General features: G+C 36.5%; 1 protein-coding gene across 1 annotated transcript in view; it reads left to right on the forward strand.

The window, feature by feature from the left end:
* SHISA9 (shisa family member 9) overlaps nt 1-17,533 on the forward strand; it is a 184,294-nt gene that overhangs the window by 578 nt on the left and 166,183 nt on the right. The window contains exon 2 of the mRNA XM_009886584.1: nt 7,181-7,305. Coding sequence (XP_009884886.1) covers nt 7,181-7,305 — 125 coding nt within the window. The remainder of the gene's footprint in view (nt 1-7,180; nt 7,306-17,533) is intronic.

Raw genomic sequence — 17,533 nt, forward strand, 5'->3', positions numbered from 1 at the left:
CCCCCCCCTCCTTAAAGAGGAGAGAGTAGCCCATGTGTTCCTGTTAAATGAACAACTCCTGCCAGGCAGGCTGCATTGTCCTGCAAGGCGACTGAGAGAAACCAACTTTGGAGAGCAGAGCTCCTGTGGTTCCCCAAGCCCAGGTTATCAAAGTATATGCATACTGAGGAAGACTAGAAATAACTGTAGAGTCTGCACAGACAGTCCATTTTTATCTGCAGTGCCTGACCCTCTACCCAGAAAGATCCAGCAAGTGTTCCCGGATATACTGTGCATGAATAGAAAAACAAAAGATCCTGAAATCAGCAACACTGAATTAGAGAAAGCATGATGGGTTCCCTCTTCCAACTGTTTCAAAGCTTGGAAAATGTTTTTACTTCTCAACAGAAGGATGTAAACAAATGTCATCTCACCCTCCCTCTCCAGCTGCAAAATGGTTTTGGCAGGACCTTCCCTACTCCCCCAACCCTTGCAAGTGTGTGAGCTATTTGTACAATTTTTAAGCTGTGAAAATGAGCCAGGGTGGAACGGAAGAGGGAGACACAAAAAGGAAAAAGCTACTGTAGAATTTCTTAACATTTTTTCAGTTACTGTTGAGAGGTAAAAAATGGAATATGAGTCTTATCCATATATGTGTGTGTTATAGCCATTACACTGTGGATACAAGACCGAGTTCTATCAAAGAGAACCTCCCCCACCTAGAGTTAGGCATGCTGTGTACTGTCTGCTCCAGATACTGTCTGCCTAGTGGTGGACAGGCAAGTGGGCAACTCAGGACAGAGCCCAATGGCTTTAACAACATATTCCAAACCCTGATTGTCACAGCAGTTCAAAATCAAGGCATAACACATTTGTCAAGTTTGCAGTCTGTCTGATTCTTTATGCTAATCCCAGGCACATGAAAGTAAAGCAGATGGGGGAAAGGCATTAAAAAAGGCAAATAGCTCCATTAAAGAGTCAAAATAGATTCCAGCATATTGGGCAACTTTAGTGATGAAATGCAATTAAAAGGATACCTTCTACTGGACATGCAGTGTGGCAGAAAGGTTCCTCTTGTCCTAACTGGTAATGGTGTAGTTCACAATCTTTGAAGCTTAGATGAAGAGTCATCCTTTGAAAGATAGTGCAAGAGATCATCTCAACACCTGGAGCCTTATTTTTTTACTGAAGTTTTTGCATGACTTTTTGATTAACTGCTTATCCTGAAATGAACAGAGGAAGCCACAAAAATACTGCAAATGCATCACCAGTTCACTAGCAATTACTTGCCATTTATAAACTTGCTGGTATGGTTATGCTGAGGAACAAAGCACATTGCAGGAATTTTAGTCAACTTAATGTTGTGTCAGTGATACTTCTGCAAAGATGGTTTTTTTGAGCAAGGTATAATAATTCTTTAGACATTTTGAATATTCTCAACTACTAAATTGAGAAAAAGAATACATGGGTCCAAATTTCTTTTTAAAATCTTAAACTACAGAGTTAGTTTGGAAAAAGCTCTCCCTTGCTTCAGCCTCTTTCTGTAGTGTCTTCATGCAGGCAAAACGGCAGGGCTCGTAACAGTTACAAAACCCAGGACACAGTGAAGTTGTAGCCTTGCCTGCTTATATATGGCTTAAATAGCTCCTGTTTCTACTAGCAGAAATATTTGGTAACTAAAGTACAGGTGTGAAGTATTCTGAAGGATATTCTGTCTTAGTTTATGGAAATAGAATTACAGGAGATTGAAAATCACTCTGAAATCCTTCAGTCATGTATGCATAAAGATTAGATTTCTGAAGTGGTTCTTAGAAAAGGTCGTCTGTTACCCTGATTACTTAACAGTGTCTGAGATCTTGTACTTTTCTTGCCATGAAAATATTCAAGTCAGGATTATATAGAAACTTGGAAAGTCATGATCACATGGAAAAACAGTCACCCACTCAGTACACATAATAGCTAGTCATGTTCTGTAAAAGCAGCACTATAGCTTTTTTTTTTAAAAAAAAAGTTCTCACACTCCTATTACAGCTGTGGGGTGGGCTTACCATTAATTTGACAAGGAATTAGATGTGTAAATCCCTTCGGCAATCTAAAAATCTGTTCATTGAGTGAGGAATTGAAGTAACCTTTTTGTCCTCGAATGTGTGTTTAACTAAAATATTCCATCCTAGCTCATTTTACATGACTAATGTTCTGAAAAAAAGGCTGCAATGCTTAAGAAAGAAATAATTCATCCGTTTAAAATGTTAATAGTACCAACAATTAAAATAGTATGTAGCCTATATTCATATTCATCTTCTTTTATTACACTCATCACTATAATATCAAATCCCCCCCCAAAAACCAAAAAAGAACACTTCTTATGTTTTTTTTTTTTTTCTGCACAGAACCTTAATAAGCAAAAGTGTAATGCATTGAGAGTGTTTGGTAGGCCAAACCAGAAGTACTAAGTGTTACTCCATTTTGGCTGGCAGCAATAAACACACGGAGGCTGATTTGTCATCTATTTCCTTATCTAAGATTGTCTCCTTTCCCTTCCCTAGCCAATGGCTACGTGAAACACTTGAATACTCTTCATTCCTGTGAACAAATTCACCTATGGAAGGGATGGTACTGCTTATCAAAAAAGACAATGCATAATGTAAACTGTTCTTTTTTTATGAGGGCTGATTTTTTAAAAAAAGTGAAAAAATGCAACTGGTGTAAGTTATATATTTCCATTTTTGATTTACTATAAATATTTAAAAATATGAACAGAGGCCTGACACATGGGAACATGACTTATAAATAGGAAGCAAAACTGTGCCACACTTACTAATTTCTTGCTTTATTTCATCTTGCAGTCAGTGGATCTGCTGTTGAAGTAAGACACTGGTGTGTGTAAAAGTTGTACAATGTTAATAAAGGAAACTTCATAGGCTTGGCGAGTGTAGAGTGTCTATGCACTCACCTTTCATTACATTTTGTTTACTGCTATAACAAAACAAACCAAGAACATTTCATTAATTTCCCTGAATTTTCCTGAAATATTTGACAGTGAAAAAGCATCAGGGAAATGTATTTCCTTAGTGAAAACAATCCATAGGATTGTTTTCACTATTGGGCAAGTCCTTTTAGGAAAAAAGAGTCAAAACTTGTCCTTTTTTAGAGAGCTTGTTACTTCCCTTTGTTTTGAGAAAAAAGGCCAAGTGTGGCACTGTTGACATTTTCTTTCTTGTTAGATCAGTGCTTTTCAGTAAAACAGTCTCACTGTTGGCATGGAACTGTAAATTTGGAAGATGAAAATGGAGAGGGAAGTACAGTATTAACTCTACACGGCACATTTTGCTTTAGACATCATATGATAATGTTTTGTTTATATCATTCTTTTTGTTTTCAAATTTGTTACTTGACATTAAAAGGAGATAAATATATCCTTCAGCTACAGTGTCCAAGAACTAAGCAGTAATAGTAGTAGAGTAACTCTTCCTTTGCCCTCCTGCTTTCTAAGAGAATAAGGGAATAAGCTGGTGTATGTTATCAGATATGGCAAAGGGAATGCATGTGGCAGTATTGTGCCTAAAAGGAAACAGAATTGATTTGCCTCCTGAAGCAGATCTAGAAGCTGTTAGGCATATGAGGGCAGCATGGTCTTGCTGCCTAAGACTACATCAATTGGAATTCCAGGATCCGTCAGTTAAAGTGGAGAATCCTCACTTGAAAATGAGTAGAAAAGTGAAAAGCTTTACTTCTGTTTCACGGAGGAGATTTTTCTGTAAATAAAACCCCACCTTTTCCCTCTTGCGGGGATCCTTGTGGAGAATGTGCAAACAAACCAAGAACTGAAAGGACAATGTTTACAATCAAGCTTGTATGCTATAGCTCCTGTTTTTTTGAAGCAGTGCTTCTGAGAGTATGTTAGCAGCCTTCCAAATATTGTGAACCATCTGAGCTCTTCTGTCTTCTTTCACAATGTGCTGAGCTCATGAGTTAAATCTTTTGTTGGGCATTCAAAAGGCATGTACCTGGGGCCAAAAATACTCTGACTTCCCCAAATCCTGAATCCTATGTGTGAAATTATTTCCCTTATGGGTTTTAACCCAGTTTTGGAGGCAAAAAATTACAAGTGACCTTTCACGAAATAACCTATGTTTCAGCTTCTTCAAGCTTGTACCTATAAGTCAAATGCCTGGCTCCATATGCTTTATAATACCCCAAAATAGTATTACATATCCAAAGAAAAAAAATCTTACGGCAAGAGAAATAATGAAGTTTTGTCATACTTTGGTAGTTCTGGGCAATGAACTCCTATGTAGGTAACATTTCTCCACTTTTGTAATACTGCAGTCAGTATCAATACACAGGACCTAATGATACCGCTACCTGATTAGAAAGTTATGCATTTCCTTAAAAAAATAATTCAGTATAGCGAAGGTATAGATACAGACCCTCTACGTATACATAATTTTTCAATTGGACTCACTCTAACAATTTCTTCAGATAATAAACAAAATCTATGTGACGATATTCAGGTGAGACAAATGCATGAAGGTATTATAACAGTCTGTTGGCCTATGTGGAATTTCTCAAAGCAAACTTCTATTCAAGGATTTTCTCAAGTACTGGGTTGCAAACCTCCCTTTATCCATTTCATTATATGGGCAAATCCCTAAAAGAACAAAATGCAGGTACAGCATTTCCTTTGAAATTCAGTGATACAAGCTGCTACACATTTTTAACTCTCCCTGACATCAGTGGAAGATAAGGACAAGCTCTTTGTTATATGAGCTATTCTGCCCTGAGAAGATTGCACAACTTTGGCTAACACAATATAAACATAGGTGCTGTGCTGTTAGAAACAGTACTCGATGGTGAGTAGTTCCTTTTTTCTTAATACAGTGGGAGTTGGACAGTTAATTCCTTAAAACCCCTTTGAAAAAAGCCACCCTAAAATGGTAGAAAACTTAGCTGGCAGTTTCACACACAGGCAGTGGTTAATCTGCTATCATATGCTATCAGGTGTTATTTAAAGTCTACAGTGAACAATATTTACCATCAGATTAAGGGCAATGAGGAAAGCATTTCTGAAAACCCTTTCTCACCAAGTTGGGAAATACTAATCTGTGTATTATGAGAGCTCACAGTTTTAACTCCCACAATGAAGTTAAGAACTTTCATTTGCTTTTCTTCCCTTCTCAGAAAAATGTGTCCACTTGCCTGTGGAATTAGAATTAATATTGATGTCAGTAATTTCCTTTGTATAGAGACATGTTTGCATAAATTGATAAGATACTAATGGTTTTGATCTCCACTTATTTTCAACTATATTTTGCAATATAATGCTTCCTTTTTGCATCATTTTCTACATACCTTTGTGAGATCTCTTCTACTGAATTTTTATTATTCTGCTATGTAGGCCAGCTCTGCTATTTCTGCTGTATAAGCATTGCTTCAAATGGGAGCATTGCTCTGATACCATTATCATTTGGTTACTGTCTTCTGACCTTTCACAGTATCAACAGAGTATTCTGTAACATGTTGATCACAACTGTAACTAATATTTTAATAACATAATGCTAGCCATAAACACAATGAAACATCAGTATCGTTCAGCTGTGTACCAAAGCAATCTTCCTGCAATCTGAAATCAAGATCCAGCTCAGGATTCCTCTCTATCTGTAACTTAAGTGACGCTACAGTTAAATATTTAAAAGTACAGTGCTTCTTGATCAAGAAATCATCATGTCACAGTGGAGGAGCTAGATGGCACTTGCCATGGGTTTCACCAGTGAATGTGCTTGTTTTTCTTCATTTATTAGTTCATAATCCAGTCTTTCTTGATGCAGTATCTGGGACACGGTATATAATTTTGCAGAAAATTAAACTAAACTGGGCACAGTGCCCAGAAAATGCATCAATTCCCTTAAAAAAAATACCTTTAGGGGTCTAAAAATTAAAACTAGTAAAACCAAAAGGAGGCAAGTAATGGGCAGTGATGCATTGACCTGAATAGAAAAGACTTGTGTTGAACCCTGAAGACACTGGTAACACATACCATAGCTTTCCTTTGCCTAAGGTAACAGCTTCTGCAGGTGGGCCAATTATTTTGTATGGCACAGTAGGCCAGCAGGTAGCTATATGGCATACGCCTAAGGGCTAATCCTGCTCCTACAGAAGTCAGCGGTAAAACTCCGTATCCTAGAAGCACAGACAGAGTTAGATGTTGCCATGCTGAGAGTTTCAGCGCTTAAAACTTAGTCGCTAACTCTGGATCCACAAGGCTGATACAGGTGTGTGTGCTTATCTCTATGTCTAAGAACGGACTTAGACTCAGCAGGACACTTGGTAGTGAAACTAGTCCTTAGAAAATACACCAGAGTCGGATGAATCTCTCTCTCTCTCAGATATAGTTACTGCCTGCAGCTCTGCAGAAAAAGTCCACAACCAGCAGCAGGTCGGGCCTGGCCTAACTGTTAGGAATCCTTTTGCTTACTCCCTCTTTGCTAGCATAAAGCTTTCATCCTGTTTCTGGACTGGCTTCAAAGCATCAAGGAGTGTTCCTGTGCAAGCTCGGCTCCATCTTAATGACTAGGACACTCATACAAGTTAGAAAAGACATTTCTGATCTCCCCTTCTGGATGGGAAAAGCTTAAATCCCTGATCATGAAGAGTGCCACACCTACTGGATTTCTACATGAAAATCAGGTGACCTTTCAACATTGGTGACATTTTTGAATGAAAATGACCAAGTCCACTGCATTGTGTGGTGCTCTGTGCAAATGCATATGTGAGAATTTCTTTTGACAGGCCCCGCTGGTAATCTGTGTGTGAAAATAACTAGTTTGTGAAAGCTATAGACAGGGGCTGGGTGCTGAGGTGCTCAGCTTAACCAAGATGGCAATGTTAGTGAGCACATACAACGGCAGAACTCCACAAGTGTCAACAAGCTTAAATTATGTTCCTACAAAGCCAACACAGCTGAAGAATTTAATGTGCTTTTGTGTATTACTGCTAGCACACTGTCTAAGACAACCTAAAAAGAGCCTTAGGTGCAAAGTCTCACAATGAATCTGATTTCCTGATTTTGCTGTGAATGGAGCTGGTTTCTCCAGCAGACATGATGATGGACTGCATCTCAAACTACAAAAAACCTTGGCATATATTGGTAATGCCTTACAGACTGTACAACAGGTTCATTCTGATTTTGTTTGGTTTTCAGGGCTCTTGCTGATGTTATGCGACCTCAAGGTCCTTGTACAACAGATCATATGGAAAGAGATCTAAACATTGTAGTACATGTGCAACATTATGAAAACATGGAGACGAGACCTCCAAATAATTTACGTAAGTTGCATTATAACTTTATCAGTATCTGGAATGCTGGCACTAAAATGAGCATTATGAAACAAATATTGCTGGATGTCAAATGAGGATTGACAGTACATGGGTTCTTGCAAACTAGAAATATTCTTTATTTCAGAATTACAAATGTTTAGGATATCCTAGTGCAAATAGTGTAACGCTAAGAGAAAGACATTTTGAATAGAAGAATTAGTTATTATATTTATTTTTAATTAGTTGTCTTGGTTGACTAATACTTGTTTTGTATCTTTGTCTCCTTCTACCTGGTGTTTTTGTTCAGCTCATCAAGCTATGCCTTATTTTATGTTTTGTTATACCAAAATATACAAATAGTTACGCATACAGCAAGATTTAACAAGTTGTTTCATAGGTCTGTATCACCCAATAAGAAAGCGGTCTCATTAGGCTGTTACATCATATCCACTAGTAAAATAGTTAAATACTTTCCTGGAGAGCACAAAGTTGTATGTGGTTTTCACTTTCTCATACTTTTGTTCTTTCTAAGGGAAATGCAAGAGGAAGATTATTATTTTAAGTTTTAAATAATATTTTTATTCTGTCTCTGCTATTAGATGTTTATGTTATTGAAGGCAAGGAAAAAGTGCACCTTGGAGCTTCAGAGGAAATACGGTGACATTTGAAGTGGTTCTGAAGTCCTAGGCAGCTTATTTCTCAGTCTTGTATTAGAGTACAGTACAGATCTTTCTCATGCTCAGATATAATTTCCTTTTGTGATTAACAGTTCCACTGCAATTTGAATTTGGATATATATATGTATTTTATATTAATCTATATCTTAAATATGTATGTATATATGCATACAAATTATAGATACTATACTTACAAATTCAAGTTCAATATATTTATAAAAAAAGGGTGTAATTCAGGAAGGTTTAGCTTGTTAGGCAGTGGATAGCTTTATTCGGTGCTGTAGATCAATGCAGATGTGCATTTTACTGTAAATATACTTTTACTGCACTAGTATTTGGATTTTGAAACATTTTAAGTATATGCACCACTCTTTTCCTTATCTTTCTGTAACAGCAGAAAGCAGAAAATTTGTTTATATTCGGACAAAGAATGAGTTTTATTTGGACTGCCCTGTGTAGTTATTGTGAGATTTTTACTGCTTTCTTTTTGGGGAAGGGTGTAGAAACAATGGGAGAAAGAGCAGATTCATATGCTGCATGCACCCCTGATACTTGTTTTGTGGTAGAGGCTGACTGCGATTTCTTATGCGCATGGTTACAGAGTAATAGGAGAGAATTAAAGCTGTGACCTCTAATAAAGATACCACATATAGTGAAGTGTGACATCTAATCTGTCTGCACTGCTCTCCAGCAAAGTACTTCCACCTGGGCCTGTGCAGTTCTACACTGCAGAGGGGGAAGTACATACATACTGCAGCGTTACATCCCTAATGGTATAAAAACACACCACTTCTGGAGGGGAACTTCTCTCTCAATTGCTTCTCTCTCAATCAAAGGTCCTCTAGCCCCCTGGAGCTGAACCTTGAGGACACTGGTGAACTTCTGAAGGTTTAAGGAGGATAGGAATATGCACTATCTCTCTCTTTGCTCTGAGTATAAGCTCTTTGCTGATCTCTGATCCTTTCTGTGACCATGTTTTCAAGAAGAAATATGCCAAATGGTAATGAAGTTAGGATACCATCCCTTTTTTCTCTTATGTGGGATATGTTTACTGAGAATCCCAGTAAATGAAGGAGCCAGAAAGTAAAGAGATCCTTACTGCGCCGATTGTATCAAGATTTTTGTAATCATCACACTGAGATATTTTGCTTAAAACTCTTTGTATACTACAATGTACGCATAACACAGCAGGTCTTTAAACTCATTGTTTCTTGGATTTAAATTCAGATTTAAGCCTTGCTTCTGTAAACTCTTGCATATAAATACAACTCAGAGCTACATAGTTACTGCATCAAGGAAGAAGAAGATACATTTAATAGTACCTTAGGATGTTGGGTTATGACGCCCACAGGCATCTGTACCACTTCTATCTCAGAATTTGGCCCTCTGGTACTGATGGAAGAATTATATGTGAAACAGCTCTTGCACCACTGCAATTTACAACATAGAAGCACTACTGCTACTTTGGAGCTTAGTCCGTTGGGTAATGAATAGGAGCAGTCCCAAGAAGCCAGCAGCTACGATGGTAACTGTTTCAGTCCTTAATCAACTTTATGGATTAAGTCAATCATTTTAGTTTGTTCAATGCAGACCTTCAAGTGGTAAAATGACTCAAGGCGTTCTATAACCAGTATTACATACATTTACTTCATAGCAAGTAGATCATTATTCTATATTTGTTGCCATTATATTCCCTCATAAACCCATCTAAAACATCACTAAATAACCTACTAGAATTAGCCAGTCTCACAAATGATTAAAGTCTGTTGAGAGCATGTGTATTTATGGTGCAGAAAAAAACTTTATAATGAAAATTATTAAGACAAATTTTCCAAGTCCAGTATCTTAGCAATTGGAAATGTTATAGTGGAGTGCTGAAACACTACAAGAATGGATATTACTTGCAGAAACTTTGGCAGTGCAGCGTTACCTTCTACTAATGCTGGAAAAGTGACAGGCTTTTTTGGATATTTTTACAAGCAAATAAACCAGAGTGAATTATGGCTTTCATAGAAATTCTATTCTAGAGCTTTACCTATACAGAGAAAATGAAATGGTAGAGAATTGTAGCATCAGACACTTTGATACGTATTTTTTTAAGTTTTCTAAGTTAACCACCTTCTATCTACTAGCCATCTCAAAATGAGACTTAAAAACTTGAGACTGAGGTACTTTTCACATAGATCCATAGATATGAAGAGGGCAGGAGGAATTTCTTAGGCATTATGTACCCCGTCCGTATTGTGTCTTTCAGAATACTGAACACAAACTATTTAAGGCCAAACATTAAAAATATTCTAATCTGAATGTTCATTTACTCTTTCTGCTCTCTTGAAAAACATTTTGCTGATGCTGGCAGCCCATTCTGAAAGTGTTTTATGAAGCGAAGTTCTGTAAAAATGACAAACTTTGCATGATCTTTGACACTGAAAATGAGTGTGTTTTTGTTTCTGGACTGTTTGTTACCAGAGGACAAAGATTTTCTAAGTTGCCTGCAGCTAGCACAGCTATTTGCCAAAACTAGCATTCCAATGGAAGGCCAAAAGTAGAGATGTCTTTTCAGCGTCTTGGAGTTTACTTGGTTTGTTTTCTGATATTCAGAAAGGAAAAGCCACATTGGAGGTTTGGAAAAACACGTTTTGTTTTTTTTTTTCTTTGCCCATGTGAATCTAGACAACCTAGATGCTTTTTAGTAAAAGCTTTTTTGTCCTTAGTGGTTGTTAGTTGTCATAATTTTCTTCCAGTACTGTGCTTTACTCTTCTGTTATTTCCTTTCATACATTAGAATGTAGTGGTGCTTTGTAAACAAGCAGCAGATATCTACCAAGAATCATAGCATCCAAGTTTTCTAACATGGAATATTAAATAAAATGAAATGAGAAAAAAAAAAAGAGGACATTTAAAAGTTATATTAAAAACATAAAGCCAAATGGTAACCTTCCTGCAGAATTTGTGTTCTTTTGTTCATCTCTGACTTTCGTGAATCTTAAGAAAGCAGCAGTATTCAAGATTTTCTTTTTTTTTCTTCTTTTTTTCTTTCTACTTATTGTGTTAGAAGTAAGCAATTTATTTAACTCGTAGGGATCATAGCACTGGTGCAGTGGGAGTCGGAAGGCTTTGTAGATACATCCTCATTTCCAAAACTTGATTACGGCTATTATTTCTAAATCATAACCTATGACAGCAGAGTGAAACAAATACTTAAGTTAGTGCTATCTGCAGACACTTTTCCTAATGATCAGTAAAAGCTCTGTTACTCTCTCCTCAATAATAACTAGCCTTGCACTAGTACATTTAAAGCACTTATGTAGACTCCTAAGATAAAGGTGACTTTAAAGGGAAGCCAATTCTAGATTATGGAGGTTTTGAGATGAAAAATGCTAGCTTTTAGTTAGTTTGACATGTATGGGTTATTTCTTCATTTTGAATTTAACATTAAAAAAAGTGAATTGTAAACACACCAGTGAAAGAAGGAAGTTGGACTAGATGATCTCCAGAGGTCCCTTCCAACCCTAACAATTCTGTGAATTCTGTGAATTCTGTGAAGTGTTGCACTGTATCAAAGGGCCAATTTTAATAATGGCCAAGGATTTGCAGCACATGTGATTAAAATTATGTTTTCTCTTCTTAAATATATGCAAGGGAATAATGTGTTTGCTGCTGCATTTGATTGTCAGTTGTCCTGGATACTTACCGACTACAAATCCTAATGACGAAAACAAAGCTAAGACATTTCTGTAACTGGTGCCTTATGATAAGTTAACTTTTGTTATTTCTTTGTTTTTGTGTTAAGACAGTAAGCATTTAAATAGGAGGGTATTTTTTGAAGTTCTTGCATATCAGAGTAAGCGTTGTGTATTGTGTTTTCCTGTGCTTTCCCCCATTTCTGTAAATATAAGCTCAGCCTCTGTTTTCCGGTGAGAGAAACTGTCACTAGTTTGACACTGTGGAAATACAATTAGAATTTGCAAGAATTTTTTGCAGTCTCGTGAATATGCTTGTTGTTGTTGTTGTTGAATACAGTGGTCTTTGGAAAACTAATTATTTTTATGTTTAACATACATAAACATGTTTATATCAGACGATTCATTGTATCACATTGCCTAAGCCTAATTCCTACTGTTGCTTATTGGAAATAAGCATACAGGCATATTATGAAACTTTAGTAAAGAGGAGTACTGTTCTTTGAAATGCAAAGCTCTTGAAGTATATAAAACACGATAACTAATGTACTTACACAGTAACTGTTGTAACTCATGCCAATGAATTGCATAATACTGAAGAAGTGGTCATTGAGAACGTGCATGTATTACTATAACAGTACACTTCTGGTGACAGGGGCCTTGAAACGCTACTAAAATCCTTGTTCAGACAGAGGGCTGCAAAATCCAAAGGACTGAGCAAATAATGGTATGCTTGGCCTTGTTGGTATCTAGGTTGCTTGATTACAGTAAAATGCCTGGCTATGTGCACGGGTCTAGCCCAGAGGAACTGGACTATATTCTTCCTAAATTTAGGCTGTTCGCCTCCTCACTTAAAAGGACAAAGTACAGTCAGAAAAACTGAGCTGTACAGACACGGCTCCAGCCATGTTTTAGGAGTGAAAAGATGGCCAATCCTAGTAAGTTTTCAGCCAAGAAAAAGATAGTTTTAGCACAGTGACAGAAGGAGAAGCAAAGAAGTACTGCTGATGGAGTGCTCTGAGACAGTGAAGGATGAAGGAGAATAAAATGGCTAGCTTAATTGGAGGACATACCTAGTTTGCAAGAAACTACAGTGCTGTGACTGAGGAAAGGGACTGTAGTCAGTAAGTCCTGGGAATCTGTTTCCATTTAAATGCTCAGTCTTCACTGCCACTATGCAAAAACTCATTTTACTGGGGTTTCTATGAGCTATTCAGGAAGCACTTTAATACTATTCCAAAAAATCTGATAATTTAGGTTAAATTCCTGAGCGAAAAAGCTAGTAGACTTAAGTTAACCCTGGGAGAGGGCTACTTAATACATTGTGATTGTAATATACAACAAAATTCCACATTTAAATTATACGCTTTACAAAACTAATCATCCAAGAAAAAGCCCACACTACCATCACCGGCTCTGTCAAAAGAAATATTGTATTTTAAAAATATAATTTCTGTTTGAGGTTAAAAGCTGCAAGCTGCTTTGTCATAGCTATCTTGAGACCACTTCTTAAACCACTTTAAATTAATTTCTAGATACTGACTCCAACTGAAATTATGCTACCAGTAGAACTTCAAAGCATTAGCGAATTGGTGATAGAATTTTTGTTAATATAATTACAGCTATAGCAATGCATTCCAGAGCTCCAAAGCTTCCATGCTGGAAACAAAATTTCCCGTATAAACTTAAGAGTATGAAGATGCATTTCTTTTGCAACTCAGTCAGTCGCTGTAAGACAGTAATGTTTAATCAGTTCTGAATGTGTGTTGAGCCTCACAATCATTAATATAAAAAAGTTGCTAATTTAAATTCAGTTTTTAATTCAGATGCATGATGCTAATTTATGAGAAGATGCTATGAAACTTCTTGAAACACCAATGAGTATTTTCAAGGAAGTTAATTACAACCTGAGAATGAGAGCTTCTGAGTTCGTTTAGGAAACACAAAGTAAAACAAATGAAATATCTCATTTGTCATTGACTGATGTACATTTCATCAATTAACTTTTTTTTAAAAAACAGGATAATTTTGAAAATGTTAATATATATCATACACAATAGCTTTTTATTAATAACTACACCAGTCTTCACTAAGTGTAGTATGTCAGAACTCTAGCAATGCTCCTACTATACAATTAATTTCATGCCTTCAGAATCATCCTGTTGGCTTAATCTGGCAAATGAGAAAAAAAATTAAAGCAAATAGTAAACACAAAATTTTGCAGGAGCAAGGACTAAGGGATTGCATCCTGGGTCTATAATCAAATAAACGGTGACCTTAACATCATTACCTATGTTCAGTGGGTTTCTTCTTTATTCTAAAATATTTCTTGTTAGATACGATTTTATTGGAAACTCTCTCAGAATGCTATGCATCCTACCTAGAATTTTAGTCAGTGGGATATGTTTTGAACTATACTGGGTAGGTCTTCATAAGCTCTGCTTCACGTAACCATTTCCATTAGGACTGAACAATGAAGTTTTCACTCTATCTTTCTTCATTTATTGTACAATAAGAACAATTAGATTAGATTACTGCCTTCCATCCTATCATTTACTTCTAGTCAGCTTTTAATTCACATGAATTTGTGATACCTTAATAAAAATATTCATCAATGTAAAACGTATTTGGGAGAAATACAGTTAATCACTGACATTATCCTTTAACAGCAATAATTAACATTATAGTAATAAAAATTATATAGAATATATTTTTACACTTTGCAATGCAGTTTAAAAGGCTGAATGATTATTTAATAAAACAAAAATAATTGTCATAACAGAAGAGAGCATTGCTGTAACAGACTACTATATAGGCAGCTTTAAGTCACACAACAGCAGACTTGAAAAGCACATATAAAGGACGAGACTAATTTTGCTGTCATTGGGTGCAGGTTGAAGTACTTTGAAATGTTGCCCAAAAGTAGAGGGATGTGTTTACCATCTACAAGATGAAAAGTTCAGTATCTAAATATGGTTTAGCTTTGTAAAACAGTTATGTGTTTCCCTTGTGATGCCACTTTCACTTCCATACTACCAGCATAATTATTTTATACGGATTTAGTTCCACAGGTGTTTGCTATTAGATATTGCTATGTCCTATCATCAAAGACTCACCTGAAAACGAAAGCAATGCTTAGAAGAATAAGCATCGTCTACTGTTTTGGCACTTTGCAATCTAAGGTTTACTTACTGATTTTTTTAATGAGGTGCTATTCCCATATATAGTACTCAATTTAGTATCTAAAATTGTGTTTTGTCTTTGGACAGGCACAGTGAATAATGTTGAATAACTTCCAGTGCGAAATATTCCCACTAGTAAGCATAACTGTCAGCAAGATCAATCATCAATGCTTCATGCCTGTTGCAATCTTTCTTGTCACTGGGATTCTCGATGTCAAAAACTGGTATAGCAAACAATGCCAAACTAGTAAGAATCATATTGGGGAAAAAACCCGCACCAATAACACAGCCTTTTAATGATTATATTCTGCCAGATTTTGGCTCCTTAAAATGAAGCGCATAGAGACTGAGCTAGTTTTTTGGTTTGGTTTTTTTTTGTCTTTTTTTTTTTTTTTAATATGGCATGAGTCACCTCGTGAATGGCAAATAAAAAGTACCTTTTGCTTTCACTATTGGTTTGCCAACACCCTCACACAGACAAACTACACTTGTGTTTTCCATGCCAAAACAATATCGTTTTTAACTGTTGACTTACAGCTTAATCATCTCTCTAAATCCATTAACTCCCACCCTTGTATTTTGTCTCAAAAACCATAGATTTGTAACACAAATGATAAAAACATAAATTCATTATTACATCAGGTTTTGTCCATGCACTCACGTGCAAGCACTAACTATTGCAAACTGATATGTCCACAGGGTAACACATACATTTTTTATCACTCTGGCTGTGTGAAACTTTGATATTTTATTTTAGATGTTAAAATGCTCTTATCAGAAATTTAACATTCTGTAAAATGACTTCCCTCTTCATTTTTTAATCAGTCATACGAACTTTGCCAAGCCGAATCAGTACAGTGGTTACAAAATAAAGTAGGAGAGGTTGGCTGCATACATTAAAAAGCTTATGAATACACATCCCAGTATTATGAGGCAGTTGTGATATGCTATTCAGTGAGAGATATTTTCACAAATTTCAATCTACAGTTTCAATCATAAATGATTTTCAGTACCTTTGTTCTATGTTCTCTGCTTTATATCAGAACTTTCTTTGAAATGTACACATCGGCTCTGACTCCAGTATTTTTTATCATAAGATAAAGTCAAGAAGGGAACTCAGTGTGTTTAATATTTATGAAATACCTTTGTTGTTGATTTTTATAATAGAAAAAACAGTTGAAAAAAATCTCTGGAACCATGATGCAAAACTACATTGATAATCATTCCCAGTTGATTACAATGTGGATTTTAATGTTTTCTTAGGTATACTAATAAATTTAATCTTTAATTTTTAGTTACTGCAGTTAAGTCACAGTTACTGTGACAAGCTGGTCCTCTGTGACTACAAATACTGTTTGATGATGCTAGTTTTTGTTGTTTTAGAAAGTCTGTGGTCAGCCATTCTGGACAACTTATGAAAGAATACCACAACATAGAAAAGTATGGCAAATGTCTACTAGCACTTCACCTTATCAATGGGGCACTGAAGATTAACTACTTTCATGCGTAAATTACAAAATGGTAGTGGATGCGATTCAGAGGTGGGGGTAGACACAGCCTGTGAGCCTTGCAACATAAGTAGGATTTTGACAGTGCTTACAGTAATGGCTACTTTAAGCCAATTAGATTAAATTCTGATTGGTCAAAAGTCATAGTGAAGCATTCACTGTCTTTAATAGCTCAAGGATTTTACTCAGGGGCACTACAACTCACTTAGGACCTCATATATTTCTTATTGAGGGAAATTATGTTTTGGTTATTAATCTTAAATAAGGAGAGAGATAAAGGGATATGCAGGAAATTTATCTTACGGCTTCACAAAAAAACATTATACAGCTTAGAGAATTCAGTGTTGGAGAAGGAAAATTGCATGTTCATTGCCAAGAGTAATAAAAGCTAGTCAGGGGAAGTGCAGTGAAAACTACCAAATAATTTACCAAATTAAACCCTCCTGAGAAGTGTTTTGAGAAGCCAAGAGGCTAGAAGGAGTTTCCAGATAGCTGTACTTTGCGTTTTTGTTCTGATTTCAGGAAAGTTTGGGTGTCTGCAAATGAGGAAAATGCCCATGCCCTTGGTACACAGGAGAAAGGGAACCCTTTGTGCTCTTCTTCTGCGCTCCTCCCCGTTGGCAGCACAGCTCCTATAGCTGAACAACTGCTGTCACCCCCAGTATGCAGAACAGGCCTATGGAAGGGCTCGTGCAGATACTGAAGTCTCAAGCTCTGAACCCTGGCACAAAACAGAATTGCAGGTGGCAGCTTTCACTTACATAAACGGTCTAAAATGTCTCTGGAACCTTATGTGAGTAGAGAACTGAGCACAGTGGAGATTTGTTTCACTGAGGCCCTTCCAAGTACGGAGGGATCCAAGTCAACACCTTTGCGTGGGGGTAGTTGGCCACAAACAGACTAACTGGTCCACTAGTCTGGCCAGGTGGGTTTGGCCTATGTAAAACAATATGCTTATATCATTCGGCAGCGTATTAATAGATGAATTCTGGAGCATCCCTATGTTAAAAAGAATGAGGCCTACCAACAGTATTTTAGAAACAGCTTCCAAAAAAGAAAAGTAGTCCTTTCAGCATCATTCTCTTCCAGGAGATAAAGTAAGGAAGTTGATGGTGATTTATATATTTTTGCTCTTTCTTTTATACATCTGAGGGCCCAAAGGAGTTGCTGTGTGACATGCTCTTTGC

Source organism: Charadrius vociferus, unplaced genomic scaffold (genome assembly GCF_000708025.1).
Source record: "Charadrius vociferus isolate BGI_N301 unplaced genomic scaffold, ASM70802v2 scaffold46, whole genome shotgun sequence".
NCBI lineage: Eukaryota > Metazoa > Chordata > Aves > Charadriiformes > Charadriidae > Charadrius > Charadrius vociferus.